This window comes from Trichoderma citrinoviride (assembly GCF_003025115.1).
Source record: "Trichoderma citrinoviride strain TUCIM 6016 unplaced genomic scaffold BBK36scaffold_5, whole genome shotgun sequence".
Classification (NCBI taxonomy): Eukaryota; Fungi; Ascomycota; class Sordariomycetes; order Hypocreales; family Hypocreaceae; genus Trichoderma; species Trichoderma citrinoviride.
Window position 1 is genome coordinate 75,840 of NW_020194713.1, and position 18,981 is coordinate 94,820.

An 18,981-nucleotide genomic window follows, 5' to 3' on the forward strand; every position below is an offset into this window, starting at 1 on the left:
GGATCTGTGACTTGGAAGGGAGCCCACCTGGAGAGACTCGGACGAGCAGAGGTGGGCTGACAAGGTACCTCTCTGCCCAGTTTGGCTGGTGAGGTACGAGCGCATATGGGGTAAGGTGGGGCGCCTTCGTACAGTGGACCAGTAGCGGCTTGCCAGGGAGGCCAGCGCTGCGCAGCACCTGACATGCTGATTACGTGATGCCGGTACTTTGCAGCCCACGCTGGTGTGCGGCAGTCGCAAGTACCCAACTGCCCCAGCTGCGGCTGGTGCATGACTAACCCAGCCGGGGCAGGCTGGACGACACTCGCATGAGTGTATGTATGTACTTCGTGCTAGCAGCAGCAGCAGCAGCAGCAGCAGCGCAAGCATGAGCATGTACGAGCATGTACGAGTAGGGAGCGCATGCTATCAATTTTTAGAACACTCACAAATGCGTCATCCGCTTTGCCGTTTTGGCGTTGCCTCGCATTCTGCACCCTGCAGCTCACCAATCGCACGGGGACAACACGGCACGATAAGCACCGATACCTTACTAATCACTTATCGATTGCGCCCCGTCTTTCTCCGGGCCTCCATCCTCCACGTCTCCGTCATGCGTCTTCTCTGTCTGTCTGTCTGTCAACAGTCTGTCCTGCTCATCATCATCATGCGCCATGCTGCCTCTGCAGTGGACCGTGGCTGGTGCATGCCTGCCTGCCTGCCCGTCTTCCTGTCTGCCTCCCACACACGGGCATTGGTCTCTGTCTGGCCTGGTCGCGACGCGCCAGCCATAGAGGCTCCGGACTGGCTGCTCCACTGTGCCACGGGCCGCATATGAGGCGGCCATGGTCACGGTCCGCACGACAACGCTCACGCTTTCTCCGCTGATGCTGCTGCTTCTGTCGGTGTGTTGCTGCTTGCCCTCTGTTTGGCTCTTGTTGACGCGTGCGCGCTCGCAAGCTTTTGCGTTAGGCATCGACACGGCACACTATTTGCTGACTGTTGGGCCCCTCGACCTGACGCATCGCCAGCCCTCCTGCGGATTGCCTCTCTCAGGCGCCGCCTTGCTCTCGCGGCACCAAGCACTCTCATCCGTTTGGACTGCCTCGGAGAAGCTGCTGTGGTTCTGTGGGAAATCCCCTACAGCGGCCAATGATCAGGGCCCAAAGTGCGTGCATTCGCTGGCCAATGAAGATTGCCTGCTTGACCGAATTTGACATTCAGAGTGCCTTGAGTCTTTGTGCGACTTCCCAAGAGCAGCACCTTGGCCCCGTTCGAACCAGATCTGTTGGTCAAGTTTCAACCGCAGCGATGCTTCTTTCTGGGCCGCCTAGCCTCGATCAGGACTGAAAGGCGAACGAGTCTCCAGCCTGGGTCGCCATCCAGCCCCAATCTTATCCATTGGCCGTCTGCGGCTGTCCAGGGAAAAGTTTCCCTGTGGTGCCAGACGAGAATCTGCATTTCTTGATGTCTCAGTCAAGGGTGATGGCATGATTGTTGATTGCCACCTGGACCGGCTTTCTCACGACAACGAAGCCGACATGATGCTCGCTCACGCCTCAATTATGCGGTCTTCTCGGCTCGAGACTCTGCAATCATGTCCAACTCTTTCGCCTCGCTGCTTGCCTCGGAGGTCTGGACCACGGGGATCTACGGAGTACAGAGTCCGATATACAGAGTACCTCCCTCATCGAGAGACTGACTGCTGCGCCTCCTGTGGATACGTACCACTGCCTACGAATGGCTGCTTCGACAGTACTGTTTGCGTGAGGAGGCAAACAGGAAACTGTTACGAGAAATCAGGCTTGGCCCTCGTACCCAACCTGACAACTGATCTCCAAGTGTGAAGAGGTGCGATAGACGCCTGGACGGCTCTCTTGTCTCTCGCTAGCGTCGTTATCTCTGGACAATGGGCATTTTTTGACTCGGAGAGCGTCCTGCTAGCACCTACTGATACACACAAAGATCACCTAGGCAGCATCCTCTCCTGCGGTTGGCTCGGCTGGAAGGGTTTTTTTTCCCTTCCACTCCTCATTTCTGGCCATTCACAGCCCAGCAAGGAGCAGATGGATGTATCCACGCCTAAGCCGTTTCCTACGACGGTACGGTGGCATCGAGGCAACGCCCAACTATTAACGACCGACAGCTCGCAAGCTCTTCACTTGTTCAATTGTCTCCGTCGATTGATTAATGACGACGAAGCTCGTCGCCCTTGCATTGACGGAACAGGCCATTGGTGCTCGTACTAGTAGTAGCTCGTATGTTTGTACGGAGGAAGCTTTCAAAAGTAATGTCCTCGCGTCGCTTACTATTTGGGCCTATTAGTAAGCGACGCGAGGACATTACTTTTGAAAGCTTCCTCCGTAGGCGTGATGGGCTTTTCTGTGGTGGTTCCAACAGGTCACCTCTCATCAACTCGGAGTCGTCAATCTACTGACTCGTGAACAGACGATACGTGAGCCATTTTCTCATTCTTTGTTTCTCCGATGGGAACTACCGGCCAAGATATCGACAGGAAGAGTGCGAGGCAGGCTCCTCACAAGCTGTCGACTCCGACTCCAGACACTTGGGGATAGCGCGTATGCCGTCGAAGAATGGACTCTCGGTATAGTGCGCTAAGGTCCCAGCTGAACTGGGATTATCGTGACGCTACGAATGTGCGGTCAGCACCACACGAATCCACCAACTACTGCTGATGGAGGACTGCACGAAACGGATGAAGTCTCCACCGTTTGCTGCTCCGTCTGCTGGGACCGCTCCGTCTGCTGGGATTGCACCGTATGAGCGTTACTGCCATCTAGAGAGGGAGCAGAAGCGATGCCTAGCGGTGCTCTACACAAAGATACAGTACACGCCGTCGTCGTCATACGTTGTGTCCCTTCTGGTTCTGCAGAGAGCATACGATATACTACTACTTGGAGACGCTGCTTGAGTTGCCCGCATTGGTCGAAGTTAGTGTCTTGTTAGCCAGGCACAGGATGAACTCGAGTCCTGTTTTGTTTGTTTTGGGCATAAGCATCAAAAGCGTGGGTTCCGTTAGGACGGGAGCTTCGACAGCTAACCGCGTTCTTGGTCCTCAAACCTCATACGAAGGAAACGAAATAGATTGGATGGACCACGATTGCGATTGAGATTGCGATTGCCCTCTCCGATCAGATTTGATCGATCGCTCCACATCAAACGGCGATCAGGCTGCAGAATCGATGCGAACGATATGCCCAAAGGCCAAACATCCTTCACCAGAAGAGATGATACGCATAGCAGCGCTTATGTACCTGCTTCATACATGCCACCAGTAGCACAAGTGCACTTGAAAGAGAACCACCGAGACAGAGGGCTCGAACAAGTCAAGCTAAAACATCTGCAGCCAGGGGCAGAGAGTAAGCGGGCGTCTCTTCCTCACATGGCCGGTCCATTGCCGTGCCGACGCAGAAGCACGACTTCCACGCTCGCTGTCCGCATCACGGGAGGGAAGCGGAACCCCAGGCAAGTGAGTCACCGAACCGCCGGCCGCCGGAGAGCCCCATCTCACCTGCGTGGAACGGTATCGTGGCCCGGGCGGAGCTGTTGCTGGTTATGGGGCCCCCGGGCTCCCGCGCTACCCTGAAGAGACAAAGAAGAAAGCGAGCAAACGCGCACGAGGATGAGAAAGGCTCGAGCATCACCAACAAGTCCCTGGAGCCACTTCCATCACCGCCTTAGTGTCTGTATCCAAACCTGCTGTGGAGAAACCATCAGCAACTCTGAAACATGTCTGCACAAGCATGACAAGCTTGACAAGGATGACAGGCGTGTGAGCTAAATCGAGGGCGGTGAATCGAAACTCGACAGACCTTGATGGATACTGGACGACCAACTCTTCCAATCACGGACTCTACAGATATTAAATCATGCCCCGGAAGATTTTAAGAAGCTTCTTTCGTCGACCAAAGATGACGGGCATTTTCCAAACAGATGCTGCGCGTGTCATGGATAGTTGCTGCGAGTGTCAAGCAAACGTACGGCTTTTGTCGTACGAAGCACCAATGTCTCGCCAGGAGCGAGTCGGTGAGTTGGGAGCTGAGGGAGAGAAGGGAGTCGGCAGGCAACGCACTTCCGGTGGTACATACCTCAGTACACACATGGACGCATGTGACAAAGAAGCAGATCTTCCAGGCATACGGATACTGCGGACTGACATATCAATGTTTCACCCGTTGTCTTTCAGTCGACGCGGTTCTACAAGTCACAGGCAAACACAAGCCTGTTTGCATGGAGACCATGCTCCGGGGCACGAAACACAATCGATGTCTCTGAAAGAAAAGAAGCGAGCGCTATTGAGCACGGCCTGCGAGCACTTCCTTGCGAGCACACTGGGCATTCCTGAGGCTCCAATCCTGGCTTGGCCCATTCTCGCTCACAGGCAGCTGCATGCTTCTGCTGCAGGCATGCAACGGGAAGCTGGGGTTAGATCGCGACCAGGCCAGTCTGTGGACGCCCGGTTATTCCCCCCCTACCACGGCGAAGGATGTATCGACGGCTTTTGTCTGATCGGATGGGGTTGACATGGGGAGGGAAGCACTGCGTCTTGTCTCTCCCGACAGCGTCCAGCATCAAGCGTCCATGACTCTATGGCCGGCCCTTGGCTCTTTCGTCTGCCTGCACGCTCCACAGAGACATCCGCGCATACGAATGGCATCCGTATGCTGTCCGAAGGCAGCTTAGCATGTACATACGAAGTAGCACCTAGACTAGTACTCCGTAGAAGGACAACATATTCCGTCCGGGCGCATCGTGGCATGAGCGCTTAGGAGCAAAGACGGGCGGTTTTCTCTTGTCTATTGCCGGGGTTTCACCACTCGTACAAAGGACGACTTGCTGATCTTGGTATCGCCGGCTGAACCGTTGGCTCCCGCCATTGCCGGTGACCTCTTCCTTTCCCTTCTTTTCTTTTTCTCTGGGTAGCTTTATTTTTACTTCCTGTTTGGAGTCTCCGGCATCATCCGCGCATTGAGCGAAGGCTTAGAGCCGATTACACTGGCGGTGAAGAGCTTCCCAAGCCCTTTTCAGCTCCGGGTGTGGTTCCCGAGTCTGGCGGGAACTTGCTTGTGTGAGCCCCGGACGGAGGAAAAGATTTGGAAAAAATTAAAGATATGTGCGCCGCCTTGGTGTTTTTAGGGCAGGGATGTTTTTTTATTTATTATTTTCTTCTATTGATAGCCGCTGTGAGGCGAAGGGTAAGTGCTTCATCGGCGATACCAGGGGGTAAACCCGCCCTCACCTCACATGGACACATGCTGCTCCTTCGGTAGTCACTAGTCGGACAACCCGCCACAATGAGAGGAGAAGGCGACTGGAATTTATCGTCTATTTATGGCGAAAGGGAAGGTGATTCTGCCCGCTCACCTGAAACTGCTCAGCGGGATGGACGGGCTTGTCCTCGGGGCGGAAGCAAAGGGGAAGGGACTTGGTGGCGAGAGATGTTTTGTCGAATGAGAGCGGAGGGCGAGGAGAGGGCTGATGGTCCCCTGTTGGCGATTCGATGATGGATGACGACGGATGGGCTTACATGTGCTGCTTCTTTTTTGGCGACTGGGGCAATATGCACTGGGATCACCGAGGGCATGCAGCAGGGCTTTCTCATCTCCACTTGTTGGTCGTGGGATGGGCTTTCGTGCGGATGGGCATGGGAGACGGGCGATGGACCGCGTCTCTTTGATGTGGTACTACTACTACTACTACTACTACTACCGAGCGACTGCTTCGAGGTGGATTTGATAGGGAGGTTGGATGCCGGAGGGTTTGCAGGGTGCTACTGCAAAGGCTGGGGTTTGATACCCGTTGTCGACAAGGTGTTCGACTCGCAATGTTGTAATCCTCGACAAGCCTATTGAAATAAGCAGAAAGAGAGTATATCGTGTGTATTCTCGTGCGTAGTTGCTGCTGCCCGTGACAGGAAACCTCGTTGGGTGTGCCAATGCTCGAGCCGACAGCTCCAGGGATCAAGTCAATGTACGTCTGCGAATAGCTCCATGTACGAAGAGCACCATTTTCCCTCTCAGGTGAGGAGACCAGCAGCTTACAGTAGTCGGATATGTATGCAGTGACTGGGGGGGAAGGGGGGCCCTTCTCTCCTCCTCTTAGAATCGCCACTTATGAAGTGTGGTGGACTGTAAACGGAGTACCCTCCCCGCGACTTTGCAGGGCCAAGCTGCATTACATATGTATGAACCCTGTCTTTCTTTCTTTTTTTTTTGTTCTTTTGTATCGCCTTCATGTGTCTCTTGTCTCTGAAATGCAACTCGTACGGAGCTACGATGTATGGGGGGCATCGGAGGAGTCTGGGCTGGGGCTGGGCTGGGCTGGGCTGGGTGATTTCTAAATGGGGAATGATAGGATGAGGGTTGATAGAACGGGTATGCACGAGAAAAGCCAGATTAGGTGCTGTGGCAAGTTGATTTGCTAGATTATCATGGGGGAGTCTGTATGTACTAGTAGTCTGTATGTTTTCGGACCACATGGGAAAAGATGAAGGGTTTTTTTTTCTCGTTTTTCTATTCTGAGTAGGGATCTCTGCCTTGGGCGTTTTGCATTGGTCTTTATTTTTTCTCTCTGTCTTTGCCACTGCGTATGATCGGCCCTGCGGGCGAGTAGTATGTATGTATGAGGCGATTGGTTGGATGATGGGGATGGAGAGGTATGTATGTATGGGAGATGCAAGGTAGGGGGGGCTTTTTGCATGGCTAGTGTTTTGGTTTGGTATGGGGGCCTTGAACATTTTTTTTGTTTGATGTTTTGGGAATGGACGAGTCAGGATTGTTGAGTGTTATGCGAGAGAAGTCATGGATTCGCGTGTTGAAAGGCTGGAAGAACCGGCATGTTGATTCTGAGATGTGAGTGTTCTGTGTGAAAGGGGGCTCGTGGGTGAATACACTCGACGGGCCTTGGAGGCACGGGTGTGTCTGGAAGAATGGAGAGATTAATGACGCGAGAAACATTGTATGTTGAAGAGTGTAAATGGTAGAACTGGCTGTTATCAAGGTTGTGTTTGGACGAAAAGGATCAATGGGGGACGATACATGGCATTATATTACCTTCAAAGTTATCAGCAATTGAGTCGTAAGATACATACATAGGTAGTTCAAAGGTCAAAAGATGCCGTCCTACATCTATCCATTCATGAAAGAAGCAAAGCACCAACCCAGGGAAAGACGCCAATCGTGATCGAGCACGACCTTTGCAAATCTTGAGGTAACTATTCCTTCCGAACCGCTGCAATCTACTCAAATGGATGGGTGACAACATCCCTTGAAAGCTTCCCCAAGATCTGAATGTGTCCACGTTATGACTCTCTCTCTCTTTCTTCGCGGTTTTGCCTGTCTGTGATTAAAGCTTCCTTTACCGAACTCGCAAGAGACTTCTACATGTTCTATCAAAAGGTCAGTGTTCCCATCGGAACAGAAAAAGTGCGGTCCACTGAGGACATGGGCAGCCGAAGTTCCTGGACATGTCTCTCTAGGCCTCGTTGATGGCTCAGATTAGCCGTCCCTGTGAAGTTTTAAGAAGTACATGCGGCAAAAGGACAATGTCACTATGGCTACGAGGAGGCTACTTTGCCTTTTTCGAAAGAAAAAGCATCTCCTCAAACGGATGTTGGCCTTCTTCTCCCACATTTAGTATACCAATGTGTTTGGAAGATAAAAACGTATAATATGGTAAAAGAGCTTGCTTGTATGCTTGGGAAAGAGGTCTTGTGATTGAGTATACACTCTCAAGCGAGGCTGTCTGCGGAGTAGAAGAAGAACATCACTGAGGTTGGGCGATGAAATGGGGTCGGCTGATGAATTGAGATTGAGAGATGCAACTGAGGTTGAGAGATAGAAAGGGCAGTTCAATCTCAAGATATGATCCAATGCCATGACTCCGGAGGTTATTGACCACAGATTTAGCCTACGGATCGAGGGTCGTTTGACTTTTCAGTTACAGAATAACTAGGGGGTCGATCAAGTACAAGCGTCGAGAAGTTATTGGCATACGGACGATGCAACTCCCAGACTGTCATGATTGTTATTCCACCATCGACATTGTCCCTCTTTCATTTCGTGTGCAATGTTCGGACTCTTGTATTTCAACGCTCATGTGCTATTATCGTGTGAACTACATGCATGTTTCAAAGGACACAAAGCTTCTTTTCTATGTCTTTCCATCACGGCAACCTGTATTCCCATTTCAGATAGGAAATCCCATCATAAAAAGAACCCCCCCCCTCTTTACTGAGTAACGCCTGCAAGCTGAATCAACCGCTCACCAGCTCGAATGCTGGCATACTCGTAGACCTTGGACTCGGGCGGGAACGTCCCGTTGGCCGCCCAGAGGTCAATCAGCGGCTGCATGGGCTCGAGCTCCTGCTTGCCCAGCATGTCGAGCGCCGTGGCCGTGAGCAGGAAGTGGGAGAAGCAGCTGTTGAGCTGCTTCTCCAGGTTGAGGTGGTAGTAGGGCTCCTGGAAGTGGGCCCAGTAGAGGTGGGCGTAGACGCGGAACATCTGGCGGAAGATCATCTGGCAGATGTCGATGAACTTTTCGGGGAAGCCGGACCGCTTGCCGACCCAGTCGGGCTCGCCCGGGTTGGTGAGCTGGGAGAGCGGCGTCGACGAGATGGCGGGGTTGTGGGAGTAGGAGACGCCGGCGGGATCGGTTGGGAAGATGGTGGTGTCGTCGATCTTGCCGGTGATCCAGCGCTGCATGAGGGTCATGTACTCGTGAGCCGGCAGCTCGACTGGCTCACGACGGCTGTTGAGCCATGTGAAGGAGTGGTTGCTGTGGCGCTGGTGTGTGAGCAAAGACGAAGCCGCCCGGCGAGAGTTGGGGTTTACTTACGCTCCCGCGGACATTCGAGGGCAAGTTGTTGGATTGCAGATGGTGTTGCCAGTCTCCTCCTTTGCGTGAACCACCTGGACAAAGTTCCAGAGGTTGCGATAATGCTCGACAACTTGGTGAGCAACCCACTCCCCTTGCTCAACCGTCTTTGGCCGAGCACTCAGCGTCATGAAGTTGCCCTTGACAATGTGCTTTGCGCAGTTTGCGTTGAGCCACAGCGGAAGGGGCCGCGGCAGGTGGTAGGAGTTGATGATATCATCGCCGCTTGGTCCAGCACCGGAATCAGCCATGCTGGCGGGCTGAGGAGCAGGAGAAGAAGACGGAGCGGGAAAGGAAGCAGATCTCAGAGGCGCGGTGACGGTGGTTGGAGGGGAGTTGGGAGATAAGACGGCGTCGGAGGCAGAATGCGGCAAGGGGGGCTGGGCGGATTGTGATGATGGGGATGATGGGCTTTTGGGCCCGCCGCGGAGACGAGCGTTGCTGCGAAGAGACTGTTAGTGGAAGGACATGTGAGAGATGGAAGGTATGAGTGGCACGAGTGGCGGAGTGAAGATGAAGATGAGGATGAGATGAAAGAGGCAGCATGGGGTGGCCTCAGTATGTACAAGTAGCTTAGCGTGTCGAATGAGGCTTAAGCTGGGGATCGAGTGCCGAAGCATGCAGGGAAACGAGACGTGCCTTTTATGAATAGTACCCAGGTAAGGGTAAGGTAAGGTAAGGTAGAAAGGGAAGAGGCGAGGAGGCGGGAGGAGGATAGGGGTTACGAAAGAGGAAATGGATATAAATTAGCATCAGGGGTGGAGATGTAGTATGTTGCTGCGTTTTGTGTATAAAAGGGCTCCCTAGCCGTGGCGATTCCGAGTCAACCCAGTCTGATACGTAGCAGCAGCTGTCAGAACATTGCCATCGCTTGCCACTTGGCTAACGGTATTTGTTCCAACTCATCAAGGGCTTCAGATACTGGATGATGAAGGGCAATTATTCTGTTGGATATCGATAGTGCCCAACCAAAAGTGGCCCCCTGAGAAGCTGTCGCAGCCCGACTACGATCTCAAGCCATTGTTGAAACAGAGGACCTGCAATGAAAACTCCGCCATGGGAGGGACGTTTTTCCAAAGGAGTTGCAGGGGAAAATCCACTGCCATGGCGAAAGAGGTCCCGATATGCTGCTTCAATGCTATCCTGGATGCCGGACTCTGGACTGGACACTTGCCCCTCACCGCTGGGAGACGGGCCAGGCACCGTTTCAGGAGCCCCTCGCCTTGAGCGACGCCTAATGGGGAATTGCTGCTTCACGGAGGATTGTGATGATGCCATGCCATTGTTGTTTCCAATGACGAGAAAAATGAGAGGGGAAATGAGAGAAGAACAACGAGAAAGAAGATACCGGATAACAATGAGACGGATATTCACTTACATGCCGGAAAAGAGGTTGGACATGGCAAGGAAAAGGCGGGGTGCAAAAGCGGCGGGATGCAGCGAAACTGAGGGGACCGCAGACGGGGCTCCAGCCTTGTCACGGGATTCGTAGGGGATGGATGGGAAAATAGGGGTGCAGCAGCAGGGCTGAGGGACCGGGTGCTGCGTCGCGATTGGGCGGGTGGACGATGTAAGTACGGAGGATCCGATGCTCTGGCAGGGCAGGGCAGGGCTTGAAGTTATATCGGGATGCTTTTGAAGGAAGTTACAAGTTCAAAGCGACAAGCAGGCGCTCGGGACGATGAGCTGTTTTAAGATGGCGGTTGTTGGTCCCCGAGAACGTTAACAAGGTGAGACTAGCCACAGCACTATGAGGAGACGGTCATCAGGAACGCTGCTGGAACGGGCGCCACACTAAAAGTATAAAGCACGTACGGATCACGCAGAACCGGCACGGGGAGCTGATGAACTATCTACCTAGGAAAGGCTTGAGGACAGTTTCTGCTTGTTGCCTTGGGCTAGTATCGTATAGTGATAGCCGTGGGTTCCAAGGTGTGGAGGTTTCAGGTCTGTTAGTGGCGAGCGGGAACTTTTGGTACTGTAACCTCCAGAAGATGGGTTTGCCACAGTGAAGCAATCTCATATTGAGAGTTGAGATGGGATGAATAAGCTTGATAGTATTTCCATCTCCTCGCTGATGTTGTTTTGGCCCTGTGTGCCTGACAACTGAGAAGATGTGATGGACTCTGACATCAAAGTGAAGACGGTCACCAACAGACACCTGATTGCTATACCGGCGATGATTCTCTTCGCAACCTGCCATACGGCATTTGGATTCAGCCCTTCTAAATCAAGATGAACCGGTATTACTCTCCATACAGTCCATTCATTGACTCGAGAGTTGTTTGACTTCACTGCTGGAGCCAGCCTTCTGAACAACGCCCAGTTTGATCTGTACCTTATCTGACTAAGGTACCTTAAGGTAAGCTAATTGACCAGTCACTTGCGTGGCGGTGCATCTCTCCAGCCACACACCGAGCTACTCGCATTGGGAGACCGCGCTCTGCCAACGTGCCTCGCGCAGCAGATTTCCAAAATCGCAGCATCGTCGAGATAATCCCCAACCGGCCCATCCCATCCCTTATCCGCCCCATTGACCTCTTGACGCTCCCTCCAAGCCTACAGACCATCTCCAGCATCTACTATACCTCTTTGCGCATTCACTTTTGTGACCCTGCACCATGTCGGATTCGGAAGATCCCCTCGACGCCATCGACGAGGGCGGCGACGACCTTTTCGGTGACGAGGGCGACGAGGGTGATGCTTCGCCCCAGGCGCGCATCCTGGACGACGATGACCTCGCCTCAGACCCCGAGGCCTACGGCGAGGCCGAGCAGCGAGAGTACGATGGCAGCCAGGCGCGACATGAAACCAAAGATAGAGTCGTCATGGCCGTCCAGGCATATCGCCATCGCATTCCCAAGCCCTCCGACGATGCGGTAAGCTCTTGGAAGGCGCCCAGATCTCTTTGTGGTCACCCACTTACCAAGTGAGACTTAGCTGCGCGTGATGCGAGTCCCCAAGTTCGTCAAGTTTATGCCCGAGCCGTACGACCAGGAGACGTTCCAGCCCTCCCAGTTCGACCTCGAAAACGCAAGAGCAGAGCACCCCAAGCACGTGGTCCGCGTTCGCAGAGATCCAAGCACAAACGAGCTCAAGAGCAACACCAACATCTACCGGTGGAGCGATGGCTCCGTCACCATTGCAGTGGGTGGCGAGCACTACGAGATCCAAAAGAAGGCCTTGGCCCCGGCCCAGGGGCAGCCTTACGACGAGCTCAAGGATGGTCATTACTACGCCGCAGCTGCCGAGCTGAGCAGCAATCTGCTGATGACGGTGGGACACTTGACGGAGCAGTACACAATCAGACCCAACAAGGCCGTCGGAGACGACGCCCTGTCCATTCTGGCAGAGAGAATGGCCATGGCCAGCAAGTCATCTACTGGCGGCGACATGATCATCAAGACGGTTGTGGATCCGGAGCTACAGAAGAAGCAGGCCGAGCTGGCGGAAAAGGAGCGGATGAAGGCTCAGCGGAAGCGCGACAGTGCCGCGGCCAAGATGGACGGCGGCGTGGGACGCACCGGTCGCTCTGGGCTGTCAATCGGCAACCTGGAGGGCCCTCGTTCGGCCCGCAAGAGAGGCGCGCCTGGTGCTGCGCGGCCCAAGAGAAGGCGTCCAGAGTATGATTCTGACGACGACCTGCCTCAGGGCGTCGCGCGGCACGAAGAGTACGACCTGGATGACGGCTTTCTGGTGGGCAGTGACGAGGAGGAGATGGAGAGTGACGCGGAGGAGGAGGAGGAGGAAGACATTCTGGACGATGAGGATGAAGCTCCACGGCCCAAGCGACAACGGACCAGGGAGCCGGAGGACGACGAGGATGCCGAGGGCGATGAGGTGGAGCCCCAGGAAACACATGGCAGATCGGGCAGACGGCGCAACGTGATTGACGACGACGATGATTAAGTGTTTTCTCAGAGAGCAGTTGCTTTCGATACATATCAACTAATTTACCAGGGAATGTGTGAGATTGGAGCAAAGGGAATTCAAAACGGGAGACGCTGGGCTGTATTCTTGATTGATATCTGAAGACCTTGAGGATTGTTTATCATGCTCGGCGTGACTGGTGACCCGAGGATCCGACATGCCGTCCGAAGCAGGCGACTTCCGTAGGAGCTACCTTGACTGGCAAGACGATTCCGTGAGCATAAGACAAGGAGACAGGCCAGCCCGAGCGGTGGCGAGACGGCCCCAGCCAAAAGTGTTGAGTGCCTGGAAGCTCCACTCCGGAAAGGGGATTGCCGTGGAGTGAGAATGCCGTGATGGTTCTGGAGAGGACAATTTCAATACGTCGGCAATTGTTGTCAAGGGTGACACTGTTTGAGGGCAAGTAGCAAGTATAGAAGTCGGATACTAACGGACAGCCTCTATCGTGATGCAGCATCATGCACCTTCTATCGATAATGCCGCCCTGCTGCCAAGCAAAAGTGCAGGGCTCCAATGTGGCGCCTGTGGCTGGGCTGTTCCGGGGGTGATCTCATCGCTTCCTCAACAATCCAATGCTCATCACATGCTCGTCGGTTTAATTAATTACCTTAGCGGCCAGGCCGTGGGAACAGGGAGATGCCCATCCATTGCCGTGCTGCTGCCGTGGGCAGACATTCACAGTCTCTGCAGCAACGATTGGCCTGCTTCTACCAGATAACGCCGTCCACCTCATACGCTGGCTGACCTTATCTACGACCATCATCACATTGACTCTCACGGCCTCATCGACTCGACCTACGATGCCATCATCGTCGCCCGCTTACACTCGGTGCGCTGCGATCTGATCCGACCCACCGATCTCTCTCCAAGCCAGACGTGATACCGTTGCCGTTACACCGATCGAGATACTCGAGTCAATCCAAGCAGCAGACAACTACCTAACCAACAGCACACACCGAACCCCCCCTCGTGAGATGCCCCGGAGCGTGTCCCGCGCTTCCTCGGCACAATGATGGGGCTCGTGCTGGCTGTCTGGAGGGTCCTCGTGGACGTGGCCGCCTTCTGGCACAAGGTAGACTACACTCTCTCCCGATGCTCCTCCATAGTGATGGCCGTCATCATCTTTACTGACGCCCTTGAAGAAGCTCTTGAGCTGGTACACGCGCAAGAACCCCGTCCAGCTGTGGCTCGAGCTGCTGCGCAATGCCGAGACGTTTGAGGACTGGGAAGAGGCGGCGCTGCATCTCGACAATTTGCTGGGGCTGGACCTGTGGTATGTATTCGACCATCATGCGGACAATGAATTGCAGACCCCAATGGATATTGACGTGTGCTAACCCTGGCCTGTCTCTTGTGTGCTAGGAGAAACAACCCGACGTCCAAGTACTACGACTGGGCGCTCATCGCGGAACGCCTCGACTCGCTCGCCGTGGCGCGAGAGGAGCACAACTATGAACAGCTCGTCAACCTCCTCCGATCGGGCCTCGTCCGCAACCTCGGCAACATTGCCGTGCCGAAACTCTACAACCGATCCTTCTCCGGGACCAAGTATCTGATCGAGGAGTACATTGCCCAGGTGGCAGAGTCGGTCGAGGACATCAGCGCTCTGCCGACGAGCGCGGCCTCGAGCCTGCACCCCAACGAGAAGGCGTTGACGAACCAGATGAAACTGGACTTTATCCACGACACGAGGCAGGCGTTTGGGCGGACGACGCTGGTCCTCCAGGGCGGCGCCATCTTTGGCCTGTGCCATCTGGGCGTCGTCAAGGCCTTGTTTCTCAGGGGCTTGCTGCCGCGCATCATCACCGGCACGGCCACTGGCGCGTTGATTGCTGCGCTGGTGGCAATCCACACCGAGGATGAGCTTCCGGCCGTTCTTCGAGGGGATGGCATTGATCTCAGCGCCTTTGCATCCAGGGGAGTGACGGACAGTGGCCAGATGCCAGCTGAGCAGCCCCTCAAGTCGAGGTGGGAGACGCTCATTCGGAGGATTCGACGGTTTACGCGAGAGGGTTACTTCCTGGATGTCACCGTGCTTGAAGACTGTGTCAGGGCGAATGTTGGCGACTTGACCTTTGAGGAGGCGTACAACCGCAGCAAGAGGGTGCTCAACATCACGGTGGCGACGGATGGCCAAGGGGCTGGCGTTCCAAGTCTTCTGAACTACATCACCGCCCCGAACGTGGTATGTGTTGCCAGTAGGACCTGGTTTTGAAATCTCATGTGCTGACTTTTCCTGGTAATACAGCTGATTTGGACGGCCGCCGTCGCCTCCAATGCGTCTTCGCCATCCCTATACGGGCGCTCCAAGGCCACCATCCTGTGCAAAGATGCCCATGGCAACATTGTTCCCTGGGCCCCGGCCAACACGACCGACTTCCGCCACTGGACGCATGCCTCGTACACGGATCGCGACTCGCCCCTGAGGCGGATTGCCGAGCTGTTCAACGTGAACCACTTCATCGTCAGCCAGGCAAGGCCGTATCTCATTCCCTTCTTGCAGTCCGACATGCACGGGCCGTCTCTGGTGGAAACCAGAAGCAAGAGCACGCAGCTCTCGGCGTTCCTGGTCCGCATGGTGGGCCTCGAGATCCGGCATCGGCTGCGGCAGCTCGACTCCCTCCGCCTCATGCCTGCAAGCATCCGCCGCTTCCTAGTGGACGAACAAGTGCCGGCGGCGTCGATGACGCTGGTCCCGGAGGTGACTGCCGGCGACTTCATCCGCTTGCTCGAGACGCCCACGCGGGACACGCTGAACTATTGGATCCTGCGAGGCGAGAGGAGCGTGTGGCCGGCGGTGGCGGCGCTGCGGATACGCTGTGCTGTGGAAAACGAGCTGGATCGGTCGTATCAGCAGGTTCGGAAGCTCAAGGCGGGTGACTTGCGGCGCAAGGGAAGCATGGCGGCGTTTGCCGATAATGGGCGTTAGCATTCACCACGAACTATTGGGATGGTCAAGGTTCTTACCATCAAATTGTTTTTTTTTTTTTTTTCCTCCTTTGTTATTGGTATAGCATATATCTTATGGCGCATTGTTACGGTAGTAGTCTAGGTTTGGAGGAAACAACACCATAGTGTATATGTGGTAGCACTCTAATTATAATAGCAGTGTATCTATATCCCATTATCAGTCGAGGCGAGTCTTGAAAGTGAGTAACCTTGTTCCATCCATTCCCCATGAGTGTGAGTGAAGACAAACCTCACAATGCATTCAACTCTCATACACATTGTCTTGTCTCTTGTGCCTCCAATCCATATTCATCTCAACTTTTGCATACACAACGAAGAACTCGCGTCCCCCCTTACTTTCAAAGTTGCCTACACCAACAATAACTCAAGTATTTACACGTTCGACAAAATCATCATATACGCCTTCAGATCTCCACCAAGTCTTACATGCTTCCACCATCAAGCTTTCTTCTTCTTCAAAAAAAAAACATGGCATATTATCCCCCGACACCAAGACGCCGTAGCATCACCCAAATCTCGTCCTTCATCTTCCTCCACGACAAGGACTCCTCCTCCACGCAACTCGCCGAACAAGTCGCCCGCGCGCTCAATCCAAAGTCCATCGCGGACACGCTCGGGCCCAGGACAAAGATGCTCTTTCTCGACGCACCCATTCAGACGTCGGTCCACCCTGTATCTCTCCCAACTCCTCTTCCTCCTCACCAAGAGCAGCAACAAGAAACGCAAGGAGAAGAAGAAGAAGAGCAGCAGCAGCAGCAGTACACATGGTTCTCGACAACAACAACAACAACACATTCCGTAGGCGCAGACGATGACGCCGCAACCTCATGGAAAGAGCTATCCATCAGCTTAACCCAGCTCGACGAGGCAGTGACGCAAGAATCCGAGCGCTTCGGCAAGGAGAATGTCTTTCTCGTGGGGGTGGGCATGGGGTTCGCGGTGGCGGCGGCGTACGTGATGCAGATGGAGGAGCGGATAGGCGGCCTGTTGGGGGTTTCGGGGTGGTTGGCCTTTCACGAGGAGGTGAAGAGCGTTGCGGTCTATGGGGACGTGAGCAGCTGTGGTTTGTTGTCGGGGGGAGAGCTGGAGGATGGTGCGAAGGGGAATGAAGAAGAGGGGGATGAAGATGATGTGCTCGGTTCAGGCTACTCAACGCCCACCCTCTGCGAAGAAGAATCCCACGACCAAGCACAATCCTCCTCACTACTGCTCAAGCGCGCAAAGGCCTTCCTCTCATACATCCTCCTCCGGGGCAAACCCCCCGCACTCCCACGACTCTGCAACCTCATCGACGCTTCCACCCCCGTGCTGCTCGTCCACGGAGCGGAGAACCAGCGCGTCCGCTTCACGCACGCAAAAGAGGCGCAGGAGACGCTACGCCATTTCGGATTCGAGGTCACGCTGCGTGTGCTCGAGGGGGAGACGCACGAGCTGAGTCGGAGGTTGATGGGGGAGCTGATGGATGGGTTCATGGGGAGGGGGTTGGGGAATGAGGATGTTCGGGGGAGTGTTGGGGAGATGCTGCTTGGGGGTTGGCTGTAGAGGGTTGAGGGGGATTATTTATGTGCGTTTTTTTATGTTATGGCGATGGTTTGCGGTTCTTAGATTACCGTGTTTGACCTTCAGTCTTCTGCAATGATTCGTAACTTTGACCTCAGACATACAATCATCTCTCCCACTACAATCCGCACATCAACTCTTATACATCACAAGCCCAACATCCCCCCTCAAGGAAGCACATACCCCCCATCAATCAAGACATCACTCCCCGTCACAAAACTCGACGCCTCGCTCCCCAGATACAAATACACCCCCTTGATCTCTTTCACATGCCCCTGCCTCCCCAGCGCCGCCATCCGATACGCCTCATTGACAACAAGCTCCCCCGCGCCCATCCTGGTGTCGAAGAAGCCCGGCGAGACGACATTGACCCGCGCAAACTCGCGCCACTCCCGCGCGAGCGACTTGCCAAAGTGCGTCACAAAGGCCTTTGTCGCGTTGTACACGGGCTGGTCCACCGGCACGTTGACAATGTGCGCGCTCATGCTCGACGTGATGATGAGGTTGCCGCGGCCCTGGGACTTGAAGACCTCGCCGATGTACTTGGAGCAGAAGACGACTCCGTCCACTGTAATGTAATATGCATATACGCAATGATCGTGAGCATATATATGTATATATATACACCATCGGCAAAGATGAGTAGAGGGTTTAGGGGGGGTTACATACCGTTGACAGACATCTGCTTCTGATACTCCTCCAACGTCTGCTCCAGAATCGGCTTCGAAATCGCCATCCCTAACACCCACAACCGTCAGCACAAACTCACAATCCATTCAGAAAAAAATAAGTCAAGGTAAATGCGCAACAAAAACACCTACCCGCATTCGCAACAAATACATCAATCCTTCCAAAGTCCCCCACAACCCTCTCAATACAGCTCTTCACCTGCTCCGCCTTCGAAACTACAACAATCACCAAACAACACCACGTCAGCCCTCAGACCCATCACAAACAAGGTAGTATATCAAACCAAAAAGGCACAACTCATCTCATACCGTCAACCTGATACGCAACAGCCCTGATTTTGTGCATCTCCTCAAGCCCCCTCGCCCTCTCCACCGCCGCATTGTTCCTAAAAAAACCAACGTAAGCCCAGACACACACACACACACACACAGTCCATATTTCCACAAGTCCATCTCTCCTCATATACTACATGTACAGGTAAGAAAGAAACTCACGAGTTATACCACATCGCCACATCCGCGCCCGCCTCGGCCATGCCCTCCGCAACAGCGAGCCCGATCCCGTCCGCCGCGCCAGTGACGACGACGACTTTGCCCTTCATCTGGAACTGCTGCAGCACGTTCTCCGGCGTGTCGGGAACCGGCCGCGGGAAGCCGGGCCGGACCCTTCTGCAGTCTTCGACGGTCATGGACATGGTGGCCTGAATCTGGGCAAGATGATGAGAGAGTAGATGCAACTCTTGTGCTGAGAATAACTGGCAGGAGTTGCGAGGGACTCAAGCCATCTTATACTCAACAGACGCCATGAATGACATGCCGGATGACCCCCGCGCGGCTCCGGGTGACTTGTGGGCCGGTCGGCGGAGAAAAGACGGAGAAAAGGTCCGGCTAAATGAGCGGCATGAGATGCATCTCGTATGTATTACCTTGGTTGAAAGAAGAGCCTTCAAACAATCTG

At 54.3% G+C, this 18,981-nt stretch overlaps 5 protein-coding genes across 5 annotated transcripts; 3 read left to right on the forward strand and 2 right to left on the reverse strand.

Annotated features, from left to right (window-relative positions):
- Positions 1 to 8,226: 8,226 nt before the first annotated feature.
- Positions 8,227 to 9,315, reverse strand: BBK36DRAFT_1134938 (Mob1/phocein; the record flags this gene model as incomplete). Its single annotated transcript, XM_024892472.1, has 3 exons — positions 9,212 to 9,315; positions 8,836 to 9,148; positions 8,227 to 8,775 (listed from the first exon to the last, which is right to left on the reverse strand). Exons 2-3 carry the CDS (start codon positions 9,123 to 9,125, stop codon positions 8,229 to 8,231), a joined length of 837 nt encoding a protein of 278 aa, XP_024750564.1. The 5' UTR covers positions 9,126 to 9,148; positions 9,212 to 9,315.
- A 2,072-nt stretch (positions 9,316 to 11,387) lies between these two features.
- Positions 11,388 to 12,785, forward strand: BBK36DRAFT_1134940 (hypothetical protein; the record flags this gene model as incomplete). The annotated part of the gene is made up of 3 exons (XM_024892473.1): positions 11,388 to 11,426; positions 11,491 to 11,753; positions 11,815 to 12,785. The coding sequence occupies exons 2-3, from the start codon at positions 11,496 to 11,498 to the stop codon at positions 12,781 to 12,783; spliced, it is 1,227 nt and encodes a 408-aa protein (XP_024750565.1). The 5' UTR covers positions 11,388 to 11,426; positions 11,491 to 11,495.
- Positions 12,786 to 13,813: 1,028 nt separating this feature from the next.
- Positions 13,814 to 15,733, forward strand: BBK36DRAFT_1116815 (hypothetical protein; the record flags this gene model as incomplete). Its single annotated transcript, XM_024890281.1, has 5 exons — positions 13,814 to 13,876; positions 13,947 to 14,077; positions 14,167 to 14,725; positions 14,768 to 14,989; positions 15,053 to 15,733. 5 exons carry the CDS (start codon positions 13,814 to 13,816, stop codon positions 15,731 to 15,733), a joined length of 1,656 nt encoding a protein of 551 aa, XP_024750566.1.
- A 509-nt stretch (positions 15,734 to 16,242) lies between these two features.
- BBK36DRAFT_1116364 (hypothetical protein) lies at positions 16,243 to 17,316 on the forward strand (the record flags this gene model as incomplete). Its single annotated transcript, XM_024890226.1, has 1 exon — positions 16,243 to 17,316. One exon carries the CDS (start codon positions 16,243 to 16,245, stop codon positions 17,314 to 17,316), a length of 1,074 nt encoding a protein of 357 aa, XP_024750567.1.
- A 185-nt stretch (positions 17,317 to 17,501) lies between these two features.
- On the reverse strand, positions 17,502 to 18,718 carry BBK36DRAFT_1116127 (NAD(P)-binding protein; the record flags this gene model as incomplete). Its single annotated transcript, XM_024890200.1, has 5 exons — positions 17,502 to 17,902; positions 18,004 to 18,072; positions 18,156 to 18,239; positions 18,333 to 18,409; positions 18,519 to 18,718. 5 exons carry the CDS (start codon positions 18,716 to 18,718, stop codon positions 17,502 to 17,504), a joined length of 831 nt encoding a protein of 276 aa, XP_024750568.1.
- Between the last annotated feature and the right edge of the window lie 263 nt (positions 18,719 to 18,981).